The sequence below is a fragment of the Saimiri boliviensis genome, chromosome 8 (assembly GCF_048565385.1).
Source record: "Saimiri boliviensis isolate mSaiBol1 chromosome 8, mSaiBol1.pri, whole genome shotgun sequence".
In the NCBI taxonomy this organism is placed as follows: domain Eukaryota; kingdom Metazoa; phylum Chordata; class Mammalia; order Primates; family Cebidae; genus Saimiri; species Saimiri boliviensis.
Genome location: NC_133456.1, coordinates 84,114,653 through 84,137,884, shown reverse-complemented (window position 1 = coordinate 84,137,884; position 23,232 = coordinate 84,114,653). Strand labels below are relative to the sequence as shown.

At 45.9% G+C, this 23,232-nt stretch overlaps 1 protein-coding gene across 2 annotated transcripts in view; it reads left to right on the top strand.

The window, feature by feature from the left end:
• SYN2 (synapsin II) overlaps nt 1–22,140 on the top strand; it is a 200,538-nt gene extending 178,398 nt beyond the window's left edge. The window contains exons 10-13 of one of the 2 annotated variants that reach the window (XM_039478883.2): nt 997–1,146; nt 14,346–14,406; nt 18,407–18,650; nt 21,229–22,140. In XM_039478883.2, coding sequence (XP_039334817.1) covers nt 997–1,146; nt 14,346–14,406; nt 18,407–18,650; nt 21,229–21,364 — 591 coding nt within the window. In that variant the 3' untranslated portion in view covers nt 21,365–22,140. The remainder of the gene's footprint in view (nt 1–996; nt 1,147–14,345; nt 14,407–18,406; nt 18,651–21,228) is intronic. The other variant, XM_074404764.1, reaches the window with a different exon arrangement.
• Nucleotides 22,141–23,232: the final 1,092 nt, after the last annotated feature.

The following is a 23,232-nucleotide window of genomic DNA, read 5'->3' as shown; positions in this document are numbered from 1 at the left end:
ACCTGTTCATTTTACAGGTGAGAAAACTGAGGCCTAACACCATGAGCATATGCCCAAGACCACAGAGTGAATCAGTGTCTCAGCCAGGTACCAGATGCAGGAGATTCTTCTTAGTGTCTCTCTGAGCCTTGGAGACACTACTCAGCCTGGTCCTCTAACACAACTTTGCTGACTACCTTTTCCTGTTACAAAGGAAAGTCAGTGGCAGTATGAATCCTTCACACACATTCCTACATAGTCTTCCTATGAGCAGGAGAAGCTCCTTGCTAGGAATTGATGGTATTTCCAGGAATATTGATGTCAGAAGCCCAAATTAGGCTTCAAATTCAGAATCTCTCTCATTTTCTGCATGGTCTGTAACCTTCTGAATGGTGACACCTCTCCTCGCTAGGTGGGCCTCTGTTTTTTCATCCATAATCGAGAAAGTTGGACTATGGAGTCTATGAGGCAGACACTTCCTAAAGGAGGAAAACACAGCCTTGAGGTATAGGAAGAATCGGGATTAGTGGTGTAAAGGGAGGGCATCCTAGTTCAGGCACAAAGGGAGGAAATCTGATCATTTAGTGAGCAGAGCATGCTTGGAGGCAGAGATTCTGTGGGTGAAAAGTAGCAGATAAAAAGCGCCTGCTCCTAATCAGAGATATAAGGAGGAGATGCCTTTCACATCTACTTGCTCCCCTGCCTGCAAACTTCTGTGCCCTGGGACTCTACCCTCTTCCTTGCTTTCTACCTCTTCCCAGCTACCTTCATCCAGCAATTTTCGGTTTCCCTGAGCCCTGGCTGGGTAAAGCTTGGGGAAAAGACGTGAGGCAAAGGTTTGTCGAAGGAAGGGACAAAGATCCTATTTCTGCAAATGATCATACAGCGGAAGACAAGAACTCCTACTTCATCTCCAGTCCATCTCTGCTGTCTCAAATCCTACATATTCTGAAAGATTGTACCAGGCTTTTTATGTTTCCAGACCCCTTTTCTCACCTGGGACACGTCTTCCACCAGGTCATGGACTGTAGCATGCCGCTGATTGGGGAACATCAGGTGGAGGACAAGCAACTCATCACTGAACTAGTCATCAGCAAGATGAACCAGCTGCTGGCCAGGACTCCTGCCCTGTCTCCTCAGAGACCCCTAACAACCCAGCAGCCACAGGTAAGCAGCTAGGAAGAGATAGCAGAGCCAAGAACCATTCTTAAGCCCACTGCTCTAGATGTTGGTGGCTAAAAAATGGAGTACAGGTCAGATGGCCACAAGTCTCAACAGGATGTAAGGAGACATCTCCTTCTTCCTTCCCTTCCCTTTCACCTGGAGGCCTGATTATCATTCACCACCCCTCATAGGGGCCTTCTCAGCAATCTGCAGTGTCAGTTATAGAATTAGACAGAGGAGCACTGGATCTCTTTCCTCTGAACCTGAAGTCTCCAGGGAACCAGAGTCAGCTTCTCCTGAGACTCAAGATAGTCCCATTTTTAAACTGAGAGGTATTTGAGGAAGATCTGTGTCACATCACTGATTTATCTATTTACTGCTTCACTGTGTTCAGTCTGCTATCTTTGTAAATAAGAAAGGCTCTGAGAAATATGCTAGTCTGGAAAGGGGAGAGTCAGGTCCCTCATTCTGGGAGAAAGTGACAAGACAAAACTCAAATTAGAAATTTACTTTCTTTTCTAAGAGAGAAGTGGCCTTCCTCAGTTGGCCTGTGGTACATGACTCACGGCCAATCCCACTCATGGCAACAGCATTCTAGCTGCTGGTCTCCTAGGAAATCTACACTGAAGTTTTGTGGAACATTAGGCCCTGTGGCAGGGAACAGTCTTTATTCCCATATAAGAGGTATCTCATTTTTCAAAAATAGCCCCAAACTCCACTAAATGTTTATATTATGAAATGGTGAGAACTTGGGACAGTGAATCAAAGAAAAGAACTGAATCTTAAGTCTAGCTTTTCCTCTAAATAGCTGTGTAAGTTTTCAGGAAAATGACTAGCCTTTCTTGGGCTCAAGTTTTATTATTTATAAATGAGAATTTTCTTAGAAATCTTTCCTTCAAAATCCAACTTTAAACAGTTAGGGAGGTAGAATAGAATAGTGATTTAGAGTGTGGGATTTGAAGTAAGAACTACCCAAATTTGAATCCTAGATTCTCCATTTATTGGCTTTGTGACCAGCACATAAAACAGTATAACAATTGATAAGTCAGTTCCCTCTCTGGATCTCAAGTTTCCCCACCAATATCTAGAGACCTTTTGTGCTCTGAAAATTCTTTGAATAGAATACTTCCATCTTCACTGATGCTGATAAATCGGAACTTCTGGGCTAATAAATGTGGACCCTGACTCTTTATGGGTATCTGAGTTAAGAATAGCCCTGTGTGGTGGGATGTTATTATATATTAGCACTTACAAGCATTTTAGTTACTAGAGAATCACAGTAGGTTAACTAGGAAAACAAAAGTTAATTGCCTGTTAGAGATACAAACCCGTTATTTAGATACTTTATTTAACTAGAGGTGACAAAATTATTTTTATGGTCAAAAAAAATCAGGCCTGTGGTGAGATTTTATGATTTTGTAAATGCGATGGAATCAAGATATTTGAATTCTAGTTCTGCCTTTTAGTCCACACTGGATAATGAGAGAGAATCTGTGAACAAGATTACTGCTTGTCCCAGCTCTAGCAGAAGAGTGACAAGTAGTCCCTTCTTCGCTTTAATACTGAGAAAAACAGAGAACATCTGGTAGTATCTTAAAAATTTTGTGACAGGGTAATGCTCTGGGATTCTGTGAAGGGCCTTTAAGTACTTATAAAATGTGTAAACTTTCATGGCCTTCTACAAGGGAAGCCATTCTGAACTAAAATGAAGGCCATGCTAAGAGTAAGAGATCTGCATTTAGCTCTGTCCTTGCCATTGCTTCACCAGGTGACCTTGGGTAGGTTTCTGCCCATTTCTATGCCTCAGCATCTTTGTGTGTAAAATTAAAGGTTGAACACAAACACTAAGATCCCTTTTAGCAAGACAATCCATATTATACAAAAATGATATTTAAATTATAAAAGTTAAGAAGCACAGATAATTTGTAAAACAAAATTTTCTACCCCACAAAAAGCATTAGCCCTTCTTTGGTATAAGCCACTTATTTTATCAACATTAAATGCTGTAGCTTAAACATTTTGTAAGATAAATCTACAATGTGTCAGAATTGAGGCAGAAAACATAGCAAGGAATAAGCTCTCTAAATATAGCATCTCTTGCAGAAATTTCCATGTAGCAAAGTCAGTTTGACTCAAGGATAAACTTTTCTTTTCTTAGGCTTACATTCTTATCCAAAGGATATTGCGGAAAACATACCATGCTGGGAGTCAGGACACACAAGGGCTAATCCTCACTCCGCTGTAACATTACATGACCTTTGGCAAGTTACTTCCCATTCTAGACCTCTGTTTCCTCACCTATGAAATGGAGTTGAATTAGATGATGTCTAGATCCCTTTCAATTCTAAGGCCATTTAATACCTGGAGCCAAACTGCAAAGTCTGAGGGCATAATCCTCCATAAGACCCTTGCTCCTGACATCGCCTGAAAGTTCCCAAAACCACTCTCAGGTTTGACAGTTCTCTGGAAAAACTCACAGAACTCACAGAAAGCTATTATACTCAGTTACCATGTATTATGGGGAAAGGATGCAGGTCAAAACTAAGCCCAAAGGAAGATGAGCAGGGCAGAATCTGGGAGGGTTTCAAACACAAAGCTTCCATTAGTTAAGACTCATTCCCCTCCTGACTTTGATATGTGACAATATGCATAGAGAATTAACAACTAGGGAAGCTCCTCTGAGCTTCAGTGTTCACAGTCTTTATTGGTTCACACATGCCTACTTCATCATGTAGGCATGATTGATTGACTGATCACCTGGTTGAACTCAGCCTCTGGCCCCTCCCTCCTTGGAGATCAAGATAATACCATGTGGCCTGAAGGACCCAGTATGAATGACAGCAACACTTCTATCACTCCAGAAACTCCAAGTGCATAGAGGTTACTTCCGAGGAGCCAAAGATAAAGGCCAGAACTCTCTTAGGACAAAGTCAAATTCTTTTTTCTTTTCTTTTTTTTCTTTTTGAGATGGAGTCTTGCTCTGTCGCCAGGCTGGAGTACAGTGGTGCAATTTCGGCTCACTGCAACCTCTGCCTCACGGATTCAAGGGATTCCCCTGCCTCAGCCTCCCTAGTAACGGGAACTACAGACGCACACCACCACACATGGCTAATTTTTTTGTATTTTAGTAGAGACAGGGTTTCACTGTGTTGGCCAGAATGGTCTCAATCTCCTGATCTGGTGATCCACCTCAGCCTCCCAAAGTGCTGGGATTACAGGCATGAGCCACCACGCCTAGCCAGCCAAATTCTTTACTATACACATGATTAAGTTAATATAGCAAACATTTCTCAAATGCTTTCAGCCCATGTGGGCAAGGACCATGCCTTACTGATCTGCATTTACATTGACTAACATGGAAATGCAGAGTGTGTGCTTAAAATTAGTTAATAGCCTTAGGACTTAAAATTGCTGTTCAAAATATTCTAAATTGAAATAATGGGTGAATTCACAGAGGTCATCACCATTTCTCAGATGGAATCTTCTGTTAACCTCTGTTAGCTTCCTTCTGAGCCTTGTGTCTTGACCTCAGGCCACCCAGAGGACAGAAGACACCCAACAGTCAGCCACACTTGTCAAAACACCACAAATTGAGCTTAAAACCATGGCTGTGCTGGTCATATTCTCACCTCCCATTTCTTCCAGATAATAGCACATTTTCATTGGTTACAGTTGAGCAGACATTTCAGCTATCATGAGTCCAGGACTATGGAGTTGTCAAACTAGATTACCTTCATGTCCCTGCTATCACATCTGCCCACTTGTCTGCACCTTCACCCACATGAATCTGCTCTAAGGTTCACCCTCCACTTGTGACCTAGATCCCATCTCCTTTTTGCTTTCAAGTATCTGCTGTCTTCTCCACCATCAATTTCTCCTTTTCCAAAAGATGATTGGAAAGTTGTTTTAGCCACTGTCTCCCTTGTACCACATTTTCCTTTTATCCTCTCTAGTCAGCATCCCACCCACACTATCTCACTGAAATTGCTCTTGTCAAAGTCACCTCCATGTCACCGTGTGCAGTAGTCACTTTTGTTCTTATCTTACAGACTTTTCAGTAGCATTTGATGCAGTTAACTACTCCCTTCTTGAAACACTATTTTCTAGGCCCTTGAGACCCCACGCTTGCTTGGTTTTCATTCTACATCATTGGCTTCCCCTTCTCGGCCTCCTTTGCTGATTCTTCTACTTCTTTTGAGTGTCTAAACATCAGTGCCCCAGAACTTTGTCAATGTATATTCCTTGGTGGTCTTAGCCAGCCTATATCCATCTCCTGCCCTACTCTTGGTGACCTGACTACCCCTTCAAACTCCAGACTTTAACTCTTGCTTGATATCCTTACTTGCTTATCTTAAAGGCCCCCTAAATGTAACACAGCCAAAGCAGAACTCTAGTTTTTTCCCTTAAACCTGTCCCCCTAACACTGTTTTTCCCAAGCAGTTTATGTAGGCCCCTACCTGCCTCTTTGCCCTTGTACTATCCTAACTATAGGTCACTGTGCCCTAGACACACTGATAAGGGCCTTTGTATTAGCTGTGTTCTCGCTCTGAAATGTTCTTCCCTCTTAGTTTTGCATGCCTGGCTCTTTCTTGACAGTATAAGTGATACTTTCTCAGCTATCCAATCCAAAGTTGCCACCTACTCACTGGCTACCACCTCTCCATTCTTTAATTTTCTGCATGGCACTTAATACCAGTTGAGATTATTCTTGTCTGTTTATTTCATTGTCTCTTCTACTAGAATGTAAGGTTCTCAAGAGAAGAGACTTGTTTACCGCTGTATCTCTAGGGCCAGAGTATCTAGTACCTAGTAGTTGTTTAATACATCAAAGGTGTATCAAGAGGGTGAGAGTGATTTGCCCAGGTGCAATCAGTTGGCTATAGAAAATTTTTAAAATAACAAAGCTAAGCTGCTGCTTTTTATCAACAACATGTGATAGCAATTCTATACAAATAACATTGATAAAATATTCTTCCCACAAAGCAACCCACTGCTACCCTGTCCCCTTTGTTGTACTATTGTAATACCTATTTGCTGAGTGAGTTCCCATTTGGAATAGCCATCTTTAACAGTCCTATTAGCCTGTTAGATTGATGTCAGGATCCTGTGGATGATCTTGGCAGTGTGCAAGTGGAAAGGATGTGAACCAAGGAACATCACCTGCATCCCAGCCAGGACTTTGCATGGCCAGCTGAGCCCTTAGGTGCTGTCACTATCTTGCAGGCCATTCCTCACAGTTAAGCACCTCTTGCTGGCCTCTTCTGTGGCTTTGGAAGCTGAGGCTGAAAGAGCTTCTAATCTGAGTCAAAAGCCCTGGGAGCTGCTCCTGCCCAGAATGCTAGACTAAGACCAGGACAGACTTGTGGCTAGCCATTTGTCTACCCTTCTCTCTTTTTCCTTCTCTATCCTTGTCCTTAGCTTCACCATTAGAGCCTTCATTTATTTTATTCTACAGGAACACCTAAAGCAGGTTAGTGGCAAGAGGGAGCTGGGGGGTTAGGGGCGAGGGTGGTAAGTAGAGGGCATACCTTACCTTGTTACCAGCCAGCTCCCTAGCCTGGTATGGATGAATTATAGAAAGCAAAGAGCAAAGACATGGGACTGGGTCTGAGCTAGTTGCTGTCACATTTCAAAGCAATAGGGGAAGGGGCATAAGAGGCACTAACCAGGTCACCAAGAGCAGGGAGGTGAGTGGCAAAGCCTGATCTGGTTGATGACAGCTGCCTCAGCCTGGCCAGATTGCCAGGTTGGGGGCTGCTGTGAGAGGCAGCGGCAGCAACTGACCCTCTGTGTATGGACTCTTAAATGCTTTAGGGAGGCTGTTCTCGAGGTGGTAGTGACACCTGGTGGCCACTGATGGCCAAAGTCTCTAGGCCCTATACTTAGAGTCTTCCCTGTGCCGCTGCCTTCCCACCATCTCTCCTACACATTAACTGACTTTTGGGGTCTCTTGTCTGGTAACTGAGCTGGGCCTTGCATCCTAGGGCTCTGGTGAGGTATGGACTGCTCCTCAGACTCCCAGGAACCAGGGGGAGAAAACTTCAGGGGACAAAGCTTTCAGGCCATGCCAGTAGAGGTGGCATCTGGTCCTCTCCTTCATGTGGCTAATCTTTTTTTCAGTTCTCATTATGCTAGTCCCACTCTTTTTATTTTCCTGCAAAATTCTGCAGAGCCAGAAGGCTGAATTGCTCATGCAGGAATTTCATACAGTGACAGGCAGAGGTGGCAACCAGTCTCTCTTCAGTGCCCCTCAGTTATGCCACAGAGTTGGCTTCCTATTTGGCTAGGGGGTTAGACCCTTGGGGAATGATTCTAAGACTTAGCCTTTGGAAGCATTCATATACCTTTGGTGTCCAGAATGAAGATGAGCCTTTTCTCTTACCTCGAGCTGATCAGAGCACGTCTGAAATGTTGTTTCTAGTCTGAGTGTCACAGTATAACAAGGACAAACTGTAACTCCAATCTGAATGTGCTCAGAGGAGAGAAACCAGGAGGTTGAGACATTTGGCAAATCTATGGTATGAGTAAAAGTTAAAGGAATTACAGTTGAATAGCAGACGTGTCAAGGAGTGCATTAATTAGCATCTTTAGCTCTCTGATGCTGTCATGGGGTAGAACTGATTCCAAAAGGCAAATCTGTTGGAAGACAGGTTTTGACCCAGTATAAGGAGTAAACTCTGTAACACTCAGAAATGGCATGTGGCGGCTACATTGTTGCTGATGTTCAAGCAGGGGCAGGATGAGCCTATTGTAAGGGACATGGTGAAAGGGGAGGGCTAGGGACTGGTGGTGTTGAAGCAGGTAACATAAAATCTCCTTCCAGGCCTGACATGCTAGAATCTGGACTGTGTTCAGCCACAGTACTTGGGAAAGGCTGTGATGAGAATTCAGAATTGAAGGACTGAGGCTGAATAACCTCTGGTCTTTGGTGGGACATTCTACCAGTACTTTTTAATACTGGCTCTCTGGTATAAAGAGAAACACAAAACATTTCTAGCTAGGTTTTCCAGCCACAAAGGGCCCAAAACAAGCTTGTCTAACCTGCGGCCTGTGGGCTACATGCAGCCCAGGATGGCTTTGAATGTGGCCCAACACAAATTCATAAACTTTCTTAAAACATTATGAGATATTCTGCAATTTTTTTTTTTAAGCTTAGCAGCCATCATAAGTGTTAGTATCTGTGTGGCCCAAGACAATTCTTCCAATGTGGCCCATGAAAGTCAAAAGATTAGATGCTGCTGTTCTAAAAGATGAGGTCTCCTTAGTGCAAGAAGACCAAGCCTAAGAAAGGGTTTCTTCTCTCTGAGAAGTAAAGTCTGAAGGGCTGTGCTGTTAGGGAGGGGTGCAACTTTCTCTCCGATCCTACACATGGTACTAACAGGGCTTCACTTGAGCTTAGATGAGGTAAATTTAGGACAAATGAAAGGCCTTCCTGCTTCCCACAGCAGGAATGGCTTTAGTGAATTTGTTTCCCAGTGAGTATTAGCTGAGAACATGAGGAGATTTGGGGCAGGTTCAGATAAAGCCACTGGTGACTAGATCCCTTAACAGACTATTAAGAGAAACTAACTATTCTGGGACTGTCTTAACTTTTCAGAGACATCTTTAATCACTTGAAACTGACATTCTGACCTTGAGTGACCTGCCCTTCAATGCCCCCAGAAGACTTAGGGACTGCCCCCATGGGATATTTCTTGGGTCCTAAGTTATGGGAGGGCCCCAGTCCAGGAGTTGAGCTCTGCATGCAGAGAAGCAACTGCCCCCAAGGAGGGAAGGAGAAGCAGCTCATCCCTGGGCACCTTTGAGAACCTTTCAGAGGAAGGTTGGCACTGGTGACTGCAGGGGAGAACCCAGAAAGATCCCAAGGTGCCTCAAAACATGCAGTCCCCTTTGCACTGAGTAAACCTACAACCTCCCGACCACATTCTTTCCCGCTGCCTCATTCTCCCTAGGGTCCTAGACCCGGAGAGCGAGGCCTGGGGGAGCTGATCAGAATAGTTCTGTGGCGTGTCCGGCAAGGAGCTTGGCCTGGCCTCTTTCCTGGGGCCAGACCCTGGGACCCTTTCCCAATTTCCTGTCTCAGATATGCTGAGCAAGCACAGGCCTTCCTCCTTGGTGGGGGCAGCTGGTCTCAGGCCAACAGCTCACAAGTGTTGAGTCACTCAATGTCTTTCCTTCCTTAGCTTTCCATCCTGCTGGGACCTCAGGAGCTCCTTCTCCCAGCTTGTCTGCTGAAAGCCACAGGATAGCATTTTAAAGTTGCCTTTGACAAAAACCCACAAACCTTCATCCATGGGCTTGGTTTCTGTCCCAGGCCAGTGATTTCCTTTCCAATCATCTCCAGAGCTAATATTTACCATTTCTGCAGGGACCTTGCTGGAACTAAGTCAGCAATATACAGAGGGCATGATATAACCCAGACCAGAATTCTCCACACGTGAAACTACTATACATCAGATGACAGGAAACCACACAACAATATCTTCTCCACTGATGCATGAAATTCTAACATTAGACCTCCCTTCCTTTGGATTGATATTTATTATTTAAATAATAGTAGAATGCTCACTTACACTGCCTAACGCTTTCCAGTTTATAAAGTACACTCATTAGTTTAAGCCCCACAATCCTTATTTAAGATGGCTTGGGCTGGCAAGTCTATCTTTTTTTCACATATCAGCAAGGAGAAGGCAGTTGACTTGCCCAAGGTCACACAGCTGCTATGCAGGAGAACTGAATCTTCTGGGCCCCAGTTCAAGGAGTTCTCCACAGTACCGTGCACCATGCCCTTCTTGTGCTCCCAAATCAGCAGAGGGGAAGGTAAGAATGGAGGGAGATGGGCATTTTTTTTTGTCTCTATGTAAGGAATACCCTTTCATTCCTCCTTTAACAAACAAGTAGAGGACCTACCAACCTGGAGGAGTCTCTGAGCTTCACCAGCTCTCTTCTTTCTTCCTGGCATCTCTGATCACTAAGCCCAGTGGATTAGGCATAGCAGGATACCAGCCCAATTAGCTTCGATGGAAGCAGCACATTCTCCAAGCCCCTGAAAGCCTATACCCGCAAGACGTTTCTGCACAGGCGCAGTAGCCCTAGGGTCTTGCTGAGTTCAAGATTCTGTAGCTGGTCCAGGCTGGTCTTGAACTCTGTAGCTAAGAAGGGCTTGTCTCAGATCTCACACATCTGAAGAACTGGGAAAAAAAAAAAAAAACATGAATAAATTCATGGAAGCCCAGAGCCAGAAAGGCATGTAGAAGTATGTGCCTGCAACTACATGAGCCCCTCTGACCAGAGTTTGTCCATGCATAGCTGAAATACCTCTCATGCCAAGAAGCTCACTGCTACCCAAGCCAAACCGTGGGCTTCCTGGCATGAGAGGTATTTCAGCAGTGCTTGGACAAATAGCCCTTGACACTATTCAGATTAACATTTGACTCACTGCAATCTTCTGCTAAGCCCTAGGTGCTTCCACGGTTACTTCATTTAATCCTACCTTTTGGGAAACTGTGACTCAGGGTAAGTAACTTGCCCAAAGTCACATGAAGAAAGATGTCATTTCAAGACTTCTCACCATCCCATCTGCTCCATGTACCCATGTTTTTCTGCTAGCATCCCCCTTGAGAGGTGGCCAGAACTGGTCGTAGTGCTTTCACATGAGGCTTGATCAGCCAGAAGAACAGCGGCCCTATCACTTCCCCTTGTGAAAACACAGACACACCTCCAGCTGCATCTGATTTTTGGCAGAATCATTATAGACTGACACCCTCTGAGCCTGTTGTCACTCTGTAAACCCAAGGTTGTTTTGGGTTTATTTATTATTTATATATATTTTTGAGACAGGATCTTGCTCTGTTGCCTAGGCTGTAATGCAGTGGCGTGATCATGGCTCATTGCAGCATCAACCTCCCAGGCTCAAGTGATCCTCTTGTCTCAGCCTTTCGAGTAGCTAGGACTACAGACACATGCCACTATGCCCAGCTAATTTTAGTATTTTTTGTAGAGACAGCGTTTCATAATGTTATCCAGGCTTGTCTCAAACTCCTGGGCCCAAGTGATCCGCCTGCCTCAGCCTCCCACAGTGTTGGGATTACAGGCGTGAGCCACAACCAGCTGGGTTTCTTTCTTACGTTTCTATAAGGTCATTTAGTCCCCTTCCTTTTTGTGTGCAGGTAGGCACAAGCACTGAACTTTACATTCTTACCTGTTTGAGTCAATCCAACTTCCTGAGCAAAAGTCTGCCTCCTCCATCTGGCTGTGAGTTCCTGCTGTGGGCTGGCTCCAGGCCAGACTTTGGCAGTGACGCCAGAGTGGCCAGACTTCTGTGGAATTCGGCATCCCAGGAGGCTCTGGTTAACTGGAGACAGATCCCATGGTAGCCAAGTCCCACAGGGAATAGGCCTGCAGACCCTAGCAGACAGCAGGCTTGTGGGTGGAGCCAGGGTGTCTCAGGCTGGCAAGGGACAGTCCTTGAGAACATTCCTCCCTGCCTCCAGTAGCCCCTGAGAAGTCTTCGGTACATAATCTCAGTAGAGCCGTGGCCAGAGGAAGCTTCCTAGGCACCATCAAGGATGGCCAAGGTATATTCCCAGGCTCCAGCCCAAAGGACTGCCTCTGGGAGCTCTTCCCCTGAATCTTGAAGAAGGGCATATCTGGGCCTAGTTCATCTGTGGGTATCTTACATGTATATTTCTATGGCTGAGAAAAGACAAGGCAAACCTGCATGGTGTGATCACTCCTGTGAGTTCATCCTGTGAGTGTCTGGAGTTCTATTAAAGCTTAATCTATGGGCTTTAAAGTGTTTTCTTGGAATCATAGGTTCACAGGGTTGGAAGGAACCTTAACATTCATTCAGTCAACTTCATATTTAAAGAAGGAATGTTATCTATGATGTCTTTGTCGGGGCATTTGCTAGCCACTATGTGAACACATACATCTGCCTCTCAAAACAGCCTATCTCACTGTTTTTACAAAAGAAAAGTTCTGCTTGTACGTGAAAGTCTGCCTTTCTAGAGCTTTTTATGCCCACTGGCCCTGGTTCTGCTCTCATGCCACATGGTCTGTAACTCTCTCCAGGAATACCGATTCTCTGGGAGGAGAACATCTTAAGCTGTTCTTGGCCAACGTTTGAGATGGTGCATTGGCACCCTTCAGTGGTATTGGGCATGAGGCCCTGGGGGAAATACCAGCAAGAGCCAGTCCAGTAGCTTCACAAACTGTGCCTTTTTCTGTCCTTCACCTAAGTATCTGTCTCTGGACATGAGAGCCTGTGATGTTGAAGGCATGGGCCAGACGAAAGAATGAACAGTAGAGAATCAGGCCTGGACTGAGCAGCAGTTGATGACATAAAGAGAAAGAGAAGGCTAGAAAGGGTGAGCCCAGCCATGCTGAAGCAATCGGGAGTACTGATGAAATAGCATCTACCTCACAGTAACAGTACTGTGAGGTATAGGGAGATAGTGTACTATAGTGCCCCCATGTTACTTGGAACACAGTAAGCACTCCATAAGTGTCAGCTCTAGATGATTTTAGAGACATTAAGAGACACAACTAGAAAAAAGGTTTAGGAGGGTAGTAGGTAGCCCCAGAGAAGACAGATTGGAAAGAGAAGAGATGAAAGAATTAGGAGACTGTTCTAGCAAGAAATGATAAAGGCCTGACCAAAGTTAGTCCAGGGATGATGGCGACTCAGATACCAGGAGGGAAAAGCTAAGGAGTCCTCTGAAGGCTGATGGGATTGAGTGGTTTCCAGCTGGCTTCCCGGGTGTGGGTGTTGCAGTGCCAGGCTCAGACTGTGCCTCATGGATCCCAAGAAGGTCTCCGGAAGAAGGGAAAGGAAGCAGTATTCTCATGAGACTTGTTGGGGGTTAGGGGTTGGGTGTTATAGTAGAATGGACACTCTCTGTTGTGGTGGCACTGAGGACATTTCAAAGGCCCCCTGCCTGTTACAATCCAAATCCTCTCAGTAGAACAGTTCCGAGTAATGCTGTTAAAAGACTGTGATACTGAGAAGGTAACACTTCCCGGCAGTGGAGCTGAAAACAGTAATAGGCAGGAAGGAAGATAAATGCCAGAATGGGAGGCCCAAGGGAAATGAGGAACAGGAGGAGAAGCAGCTTTAATGTGGGAGTAGGGCTAAGGGGCACATCAAAATGGGAGAGGCGCACTAAAGGGGAAGTGGGTGCTCACTGAGGACATGCTTGTTTTTAGCCACCACGTTGCCTTGGAAGCCCCTTGTTGACACACCATCGGCACACTTGGCAGTCTTTAGGCTTCGTAGAGCATTTCCTTTGTGCCGAACTCAGGCTCCAAACATTCACTGCTTCTAATGCAAGTGTTAGACAAACTAAGTCACACAGGTCTTTGATTCTTTCAGTGCATAATCAGAATCATGGCTGGGAGGAGAGGGAGCATGGGAGTGGAGCCATGCTGTTGGGTAAAGTGTAATTATGCAGCACAAAAGCAGCCTGGCCTTGAGCACTGTTACAAACATTAATGTCTTATTCCTTCCCTCTAAGGTAAGGAAGGTTCTGAGAAACAAATAACAACCCTTTTCTTCAAGTCCCTCCCTGTGGGAGTTCCCAGTCAAGTCCAAAGAGTGGACCTGATCCCCTGAGTCAGCCCCAGAACTGATCCCACTCCAGAATTAACTCCAGATGAGAAATGAGCCAAGTCTAGGCTAGTCACTAGATCCAGCTAGGCATGGGCGTGCGTACACATATACTCCTCCCCTACCCTCTTGCTCTCCTGCCCCTAGAGCCACCTGTAGTCCAACCCTGCCTCTGGGGTTTGGCGTTGACCCTCCCTTTCCTTTAGAAAGCCAGGCCTGTATGTAGGAGTGGGAGCTGGAAATGGACAGGCATCAGAAAACCAGAAAAGAAATAAGATGGTGCTAGAGGACTCAAAGATTCTAAAAGGAATGAGTCTAAATGGAAGAAAATGAAAAAGGGGTTGAAGAGGTCTCAGGCATTGTTACCAGAGTGGCTCCAAGCCCCAGACTGCCCACACTGTCCCAGCAACACCCGAGACTGAGGGTCCCCTTTGAGGTGTTTCTAGAGCTGCAGAAGCCTATGGCCAGATCCCACTGGATCCCACCAGGACCCACCGGATTCCACTGCGGCTTTACCGTGGCGCCACAGGGTTTCTCTTTGGAATTCAGTGGCTTGGAGTTTTGTTTTTATCTCTTTTGCATTTTTGTCTTCCAGAGCGGAACACTTAAGGATCCGGACTCAAGCAAGACCCCACCTCAGCGGCCACCCCCCCAAGGTTGTTTACAGTATATTCTCGACTGTAATGGCATTGCAGTAGGGCCAAAACAAGTCCAAGCTTCTTAAAACGATTGGTAGTTAATTTTTCAAAGCAGAAATTTTAAGCCAAAAACAAACAAGAAAGGAAAGAGGGGAGGGGAAAACAGACCCTCCCACTGGTGCCGTTGCTTCGTTCTTTCAATGCTGACTGGACTGTGTTTTTCCTATGCAGTGTCAGCTCCTCTCTCTGGTTGTTTACCTGTTCCTGTTCGTGCTTGTAATGCTCACTTATGTTTTCTCTGTATAACTTGTGATTCCAGGGCTGTTTGTCAACAGTGTACAAAAGAATTGTGCCTCTCCCAAGTCCAGTGTGACTCTCTCTTCTGGGTGGTTTGATAGTGTTCTTAAAAGTAATATATAATGTGGGGTGAAATGGGAGTAGCGGGGTGGACAGGAGAAACATAAACCACAAAAAGAAAACCCAACTCCTCCTCTTCTCCCCCCAAGCTCAGATTAAATCCCCCCACTTGACCTCCACCAGTGTGCTTGGGATCTTCAATGAACTGTGCTTTTTGCTTTCTTTCTGCATGACTGTGGTAACTAGATAGAACATTAAGAGATTTTCAAAATCAAATTTCCATAGCTTCATCCATTGAATTTGAAAGCATCCACCTTTTTCTCCATTTGCTAAAATTTGGTGCAGTTTGAGTTTATGTGAATAGGCTGGCTGTGCCTGTAGAGCTCTTGTGTTTTTAGTGATGACATGAAATACAAAGAACAAGCTATTTCCAGGAATGTGTTCTGTATTTTACATCCCAGTGTACCCTTCATTTTATTATTAACTAATTAGCTATGAGATTTTTTAAAAATGAGGCCGCTGATGTGCAATATCAAAGTAAACCTGTGAGTATTTTCTGTGTGTTGATCTCAGTGTGTTGCTGTTTCTGGATCAGCCATGTGTGTGCTTGTGTGGACCTGAGGCTGCTTTGTGTTCCCAAAGCTCGACCTGTGTACAGAGTTAATTCCTTGGCAATATTGGACATAGAATGCAGGGAGCTACTGAAGTTCTGTCAGGGATTTGTCCATTCTGCTCTTGGCCTCTCCTGAAACATCGTAATGGGAGACCAAATCAAAAATGTCCTATGTCTCTTGAGTGGGTACACTACCTACAGAACCCTGAGGCTGACTCATGCTTCAGTTCTCAGCTGTTTACCAGAGCCCTCCAGGGTCCAGAGATTGAGGAGCTTTCTCTTTTCTGGGAGGAACTGTCTTCAGATTTAGCTTGTGTGTGTTTTGGACAGAGGCTCCACAGCAGTGGCTCTTGAGGAACCCTCACCAGTTTGTCCTCTTCCCTCTGACAAGCAGCACCTGAGCATATGCTAAGGCAGCTCATTAAACCAGGCCTCAGCTTCAGTGCCTCATCTTTGCTATCTCCCGGCCAGGCTGGGAATGGGTACCAGGTGGCCACCTCTAACACCATGGTTGGTGGGAGTTCATGCCAGCAGTTTGCCTTTGAGAAGAAATGCTTCTGGCTTTACTTTTACATTCCTTTCCACCTCTATATTGACATGTCACCATTATTGACTCTCAGATCTGAAAAGGAACTAGTGTTGGTGGTATGTAACAAGAGTTACATGTCTAGGGGCTTGTGCCCTGGTTTTTCCTTTGGTTGCTGGCAAATTCTGAGGCCACAGAGAAATGCATTGAGTGTGAATGTTTTCATCTGTAATCCCTCCCTCAGCTGATGATGGTAGTTGATCTGTTGTAAATATATACATATATGCATATTTGCACTTCCAGATGAGTTGCCTAAGAATCAGGTCCTTAAAAACCTCCCAATCTGATGAAATGATAGAAAAGAATAAAGTAACATTTCCCAGAATGGAGGAATACTTCATTTTATATTTTTGTCCAAGTGATGAGCTGATAGTGGTGTTGCTTCTCTGCATGTTATCAGTGTGTACATCCGGTGCTTTTTATGTGTCATTTGTGAGCCACAAATGCAAAATTGCCATTTGAATTCAGTCAGGCTACAAGGGTGGTGTCAGCCAAGGTCTTTCAGGTGGGGGAGAAATTGGTTAGGGCTCCCATTGCCAAATGCAAGCAGATAGCATAACCTGACTGTTACGTGCCCTCAGGCAGCATGCTAAGGGACAACTCTGTGGCCTGGGGGACATCTGTGTCACAGTATAGGACTGCTGTTCAGGTGTTTTCTACCTATTTCTTTTCTGACGTTGTCCCCTTTTTTTGTACTGATCTAACTGGGAGAACCTCAGCCAATGCTGGAAGTGTGATTGAAGTACCTCTCTTTTGTGACTCTTGTACAGCTTAATGTGCAATAAAGGAAAAGTTATATCTGTCTTCAGTGTTAAGTTGTAAAGTTTCTGGCTATCCATGTATCTCTGCACAAGTGGGAAAGCACTCAGGTTTCTGATGCAAGAGGCTGAGCTATCAACCTGTGTTACCTTACCGGAAAATGCTAATACCAATAATGTCAAACTTTGGAAATGGCAAAAGCTGGTTAATGTGAAATAATCTGCTAATCTGTCATCTTCATTAGCTATTTGATTTGAATTTGGAGCTTCTTAAACCTGCAAAATTCTATTTATGTATGTATGTATTTCTGTGTAACTAACTCTGGCATTATTTGGTTAGATGATAAAGGGGATCCTATGCCCTGTGGTGGGGAACTGAGCAGACAGTCATGGGTGCACAGTGGCACAGACATACAGTACTGCCTCTCCATAGGCTGCAGATGTTCTGGTGTTTCTAAAAAACTAAGTGATAATACAGCTAGCTGGTGCTGAGTTTCTGTAAGTCCATTCCTTCCAACAAACCCATGGATGTGGACTCTGGGATTGAGGCTGAGAGACTGGACCTCCCAGGGCAGTCGTGCATCATTTCCCCTGGTCAGTAGTTGGTAGTGGGAATGGCTTTTGATTTCTAAGTGTCGGGATCCTCCTCAGCAAACTCTAGGCAATCTGGTACCACCTTAATGCCTATCAACTTCCAGAGGAAAGAGGACCTTTTTTCTTTCCAGGTTTTGTGTTTCATGCTGGGCGGAGGGTGTGCTGATCCTTTTTAGGGGGGCTTTTCTTTGCCAAATGGCACCCACAACATCCTCAGGGGAGAGTGGAGTTTGGATGTCTGGAGAATTCTACCACACATACCTGAGAGGTTCATTCTGCTAGAGCCCCTGAGGATGGTACTGAGAGGCAAAACAGTGCCTGGAAAGAAAGGATTTCTCCTGGTTGTGAGCATGAGTTAATGAAGCCCTGGTGGGGCAGGGTGGGCATGGCAATCAGACCCATGCTGGCTTGGAGCAGGACCAAGGACGGCCCCATAAAACAACATAAGTCAGTGACCATCGAGGTAATCATAGGGTATGGAATACTTTTTGAAAAACTTGCTCAACCTTATCATCTTTGAAACACTACCCCTTAAAAGACCAGTAAGACCAGGGCTTACTTTTTAGAGTTTTATGGTTGGGAAAACTGAGGCCAGAGAAGTTTGGTGACTTGCCCAGGGAGTCACTGGTAGACTGTTTCTGGGATCCAGTGCTCTCTCCTCATCGCCGTGTGGAACTTGAGACTTGCAGCAAACCCTGGAGCAGGGTAGTTGCCCTCTCCTGCATCTGCCATGTGGAACTTGAGACTTGCAGTAAACCCTGGAGCAGGGTAGTCTGTGCCTGAGGCACCTCTGGGGAGAAAGGGTGAGGACCCTGCATTCTGGGGCCCTCTGTGAGAGAGCGTGCCCCTGGCGCGGCTGCTAGTCCATTGGTTCCTCCTTGTCCTGCTGACTCCTGCTGTGGCTGAGTTGCTGTGTCTCTGAGGAGGAGCACTAGTGGCCATGTACAAGGATAGCTAACCAAGGACCCCCTTTGGGGCCCTTCAGAGACTCCAGCTTCTTGAAATAGAGCTTATCCTTTTGTAATTAACCACACTCTTTGAGATGTAGATTCTAATAAGGAAGCATTTTGATATGGTTAAATTATGAAGTTTTTCTTGTACTGAACCTAGGGGGCCCTGGGCAACCCCAAGGAATGCAGCCCCCAGGCAAGGTGCTGCCTCCACGTCGGCTCCCCCCTGGACCATCACTGCCACCTTCCTCCTCTTCCTCCTCCTCTTCCTCCTCCTCGGCTCCTCAGCGGCCGGGCGGCCCCACCACCCACGGAGATGCACCCTCCAGCAGCAGCTCCCTGGCAGAGGCCCAGCCACCCCTGGCTGCTCCACCACAGAAGCCCCAGCCTCACCCACAGCTCAAGTAAGAGACAACTCAGCAGCTCCTCCCTCCCCTCCTCCCGCCCTCCTGGTGGGCCTTGGGCTTCAGAGCTGCTAGAAAGCACCTTCAATCAGGTCTCCTCCTACAGATATTTTGTGGTGGGATTTTTTTGGGTTTGTTTCTTTTTTTCTTCTTCTTTGGTTTTTGGTGAGAGGAATGGTTAGGGTTCACTGGGGAGGGGAAGAAAGAAGGAAGTGAAAGTGAAAAGTTTAACTAGAAGTTCAACTCCCTCCCCTTTCTTCCTGGGAAGTGGCACTATGGCAGAGTCACTGTCCCTTCTCTAGTCTTGTACTAGCTTAAGGTTTTGGTTTGTTTATTTTAAACCCTGTCTCCCACTCTTTTTTCCATTCCTTTTCTTTGTGTGTGTTTCTCTACTTCTAAAAAAAATTTTTTAAATCTTTCTGCCTCTGACTCACAGTTCAGAGATTGCAATCAGTAAGGCTGCCCAGAATGAAAAGAGGGAAGTAGTTAAATCCATTTCAACATTTTACCTTCAGCTCTGTCCAAAGGAGGTCAGTTTCTGGTGTGGGCAGCAGAGGAGTTCCCAGGCAGAGACGCTGAGGACCTCCATCCTCTTGGGTTCCTTCACACCCAGCAATCACCCTAGAAGCCCCTCCACATTGCCCTGCTACACAGGACCCCTGGAAACAGCAGAGCTGTCCTTGGGAGGGACAGCACCTGGATGTGGACAATGGTCAGTTCTGCCCTCTCCCACAGAGGCCTCTGATTGTTTGCAGTGTCCCCAGCAGACTTCTGTCACCACCTTCAGCACAGATAGCCATAGCCTCGGGGGATGGTAGTGACCCAACCCTGCTTCTCAGAGTGAGGTGACAGGCAACAAATGACTCTTCAGAGAGGGCGATAGGGGGCTGTAAGATTTTGGAGTTTAAATGAGCCACTAGGAGGTCATGTAGTCATTGCACAGATGAGAAAACTTTGCTCAGAGAGATATGTTTGTTGTTTTTTGGGGGTTGGTTTTTTTTTTTTTTTTTTTTTCCTCTCAAAGCCGAGCTACTCCTCGTATTAGTGGCCGAGCCAAGGTCGCGGGGCTCAGGTGTCCAGATGGTCACTTTCTCTGGGTCTTCCAGTCCTGCGTGGTGGGAGGGGCATCACACAGTCTTGCTCCCCAGCTCTGGCCAGTGGTACCTCTTGCCTCTTGCCTGCCCCATAATGTCCCTTCAGCCCAGCTGTTTCCTGCCTGCTTTTTTTTAATACCTCATGCCTTCTCACTAGCCAACTTTAGCCTCTGCCTGAGGGCAGACCCTTGGATTGTCACTGCCTCTGGGCTGAAGCTGTTGAATAGAGCAAGCCTCTGATGACAAGCTGGAGGCTTGTCCCTAGTACACCTCTGCCTGTGCGGGCTGAGGAGCGCCCCACTACCAGAGGCCAGCATGTTGGGATTTGTTCCCAGCCCTAATTACAGGCAGGGTGTCTGTTCACAGTCACTGCAGTGGGAGAGAGACTGATCACAGTTCTGTAGAAGGGAGTTTCTTCTGAGCTGCACCCAGCATTTAAAGGAGGGCGTAGAGTCCCAAGCCACCAGGAGAAGAGTTCTGGAGCCAGAAATCATCAGGAATGAGAGCCAGTGGGATTCAGAAGGAGAAAAGCTGAGCCACATGAGAAGCCAGACTTCATGTCCTCTCCTGGAGTGCAGGTTGGGCCTCCCTATGGCCTCGTGCTTCATGGTTTTTCCCTGTGAACTGCTAGTCTCTAAAGGGGAAAACAGGCCCCTAAAATGTATATAATTTGGATTTTCTCATTAGAAACCTCCCTAAGAAACTTGTAAAGGCCTGATATATATCTCTTTTGCCACTGGACACCCTGAACCTCATAGAGGTTCATATTAGTGCTCCTCGGAGGAGAGTTGCAAGGGTGGTTACTGCATCCATTTTAAGAACAGAGAAATTGAAGCATTAGAGTTTTGGGCCAAGCCAATAGGTTCTTTTGGAATCAGAGAAAAGATCAGAATAGAAAAAGCCAAAAGTCTAGAGAGCTTCATTTTACCAAACTTCATAGATGAGAACCTGAGGCATAGAGAGGCACATGGCTTGCCTCCAGTTAGAAGTGAATGAGTGGCAGAATGAGGCGTTGGCCCAGGTCTTCTGATCTGTCTCCACCAGTTGATAGTTGATAGAAAAGAGCATACCAGAGTCACAGGCCCCCTTGTGGCTGCCTTTCATCAAAGAAGTATATGAGATTCCTAGGTTAGTTCTTACCAAGTTGGGACCTCTGAAATTTAGCCCTTGGGCATGTTAGATTAAATTAAAGCAGCAGCCTTTGAGTCAGTCTTCCTCCTCTTTCCCTTTTTTTTTTTTCCCTTCTCCCTCGTTCCCACACTGTCCCCACCCTTTCTATTCTAGTATCACTGAAGTTGAGGAAGTAGCGTAGGGGTCTCCCAGGGTCTTGGTAGCACGGCCACTTCTGGCTTTATCCTCCATCACCCTGGTCTCCCTGGGGAGGGAGTGGTGGGAGTTCTAGGTGTGTATCCTCACGTCACCGTCCTTCCCTGCCTTGCTGGGAACACCACCCTCTCACATTCTCTCTGGTTTTTATCTTCAAGCAAGTCGCAGTCCCTGACAAATGCCTTCAGCTTCTCTGAGTCCTCCTTCTTCCGGTCTTCAGCCAATGAGGATGAAGCCAAAGCGGAGACCATCCGGAGCTTGAGGAAGTCCTTTGCCAGCCTCTTTTCAGATTAGCTCTTCAGACACACGGGGCACCCGGCCCAACCGGGAAAGGCATCTAAGACATTCACCAACAACAGTCAGCCAGCTTGGTGGTGATGTCCCATGACCTTGACATGTGTGGTCCCTTCCTCTGCTCCGTTGTGCTAAATGATGTGCAGCCCAGAAAGGACCATGTGACAGTCTCAGGGCAGGTACCACCCACAAGGGGTACCTGGCATCAGAGAGGAAAGAGCTGCTTCCCTGTAGTCATGAGAGCTTCCTTCTGAAGTCATCGTTCGCTGTGAGTTTAGTGGCCTTATTGTGACAGTGCCATCATGTCTTATTCTTCCCTTTGAAACCAGGATTAATTGCGGACTCCTAGCAGCTTAACCTAGCTCAGTTGCAGTGCTAAGCATGCCCCACCCCCATTCAGTGATACTTGTTTGGGAAGTATGTACTTCCCCAAAAGTACTCTTGGCCCTAACTTTTAGGAACTTTCCCCAACGTGGATCCCTTGTTACACCTGTGTTACTGTTTAAAGCATACCCACCCAACTTACAAAATCCTAGGCTGCTGTGGTGGTGAAGCACCTTGAGTCTGCTGATATTTGGGAGAACAAGGATCTGCAGTTTCCCCTTTTCTCCCCTCTGAAGAGTGGTTCTTATGTGCAATCTGCAGTAACCTTGAACTCCAGAGCTGCACTATAGAGGAGAATGCATGCCACTGTGATAGCAGTATGCCAAGCTTTGTGTTCCTCTCCTAATAAATGTTAAGACCTTTGGTGTAATAAAAGCAGCAGCATTCACCAACATCTGAGTCAGCCATGAGGTCTTGACCCCTTGGCCACCCTTTAGGCTGAGAGAGTGTCCATGAGGAATGTGTGTGTGAGTGTAGAGTGAAAAATCTAGGTGTGCGAAGTTATTTGTGTCAGTTTGTGTGTGTGACTGCAGGTGTACATGTGTTTGCAAGTGTTTGCGAATGTGTCTGACCTTTACATGCCACTTCTAGGCCTCCTGACACCTCCCCAGTGAATTTGTCTCCTCCAAGGCAGCTAGCCTTCCTTCAGCAACTCAGCACTTCTGCTTATATTGTGGACTTTGTAACCTTTCAAATAAACACAGAACTCTTACTCCCAGAGGAGTCAAGTTAGACTCACTTGCCTGTTCTGTCATTAAGCTCCTCAGCTGAGGCACACATGGTGCCAACGAGGCTGGACCAACATGCTTTATGACCAGGCTCCCACAGATCCCAACCAAGGCATCCTAAAGAGACCTGCAACTGAGGGTGGGCTCTGAGAGATTTCACTCTGGCTGCATCATGACTCCCTGATACTCAAGGATATTTTCCCAAAGACCACAGATGCTCTGAAAATAAACACTACATCTGCCCTGATAAAAAAAAATCCATGTATTAAAAATGTTAATATCTGAATGTCAGTAAGTATTAGATAATTTCCTACACATGACACCCATCCTACTAACTCAACAAGATAAACCCCTCCAAATGCCATTATCTTGTTAACTTCTCCTCATGGACAGTAGATGCTGTAAGGTCAGAGAATGGATTTCTTTGATACCGGGGTCTCCTTTCTTACCCATTCTGTTTTCACAGTTCAAGGATTGAGAACCATACCCTCTTCATACGCTTGGAAAATGGGAAGTAGAATCCCTCATTGAGAGACCACTGAGGGGTGGCAGCCCTCCTCCTACAACACACATAACTAAGGAACAAACCAAACAAAATTGCGCCTAGGTGCAAGGCAACTGACCTTTAGGGTTCCTTCTATTTCCAGCTTTAGGGGAGGCAGATGTCCTCTTACGTTTTGTGGCTGGGCCTGAAAATTAAGCAAACATAAGACAGATAAACAGGACAAAAGTATACACATTTTATTTAGTATTTTT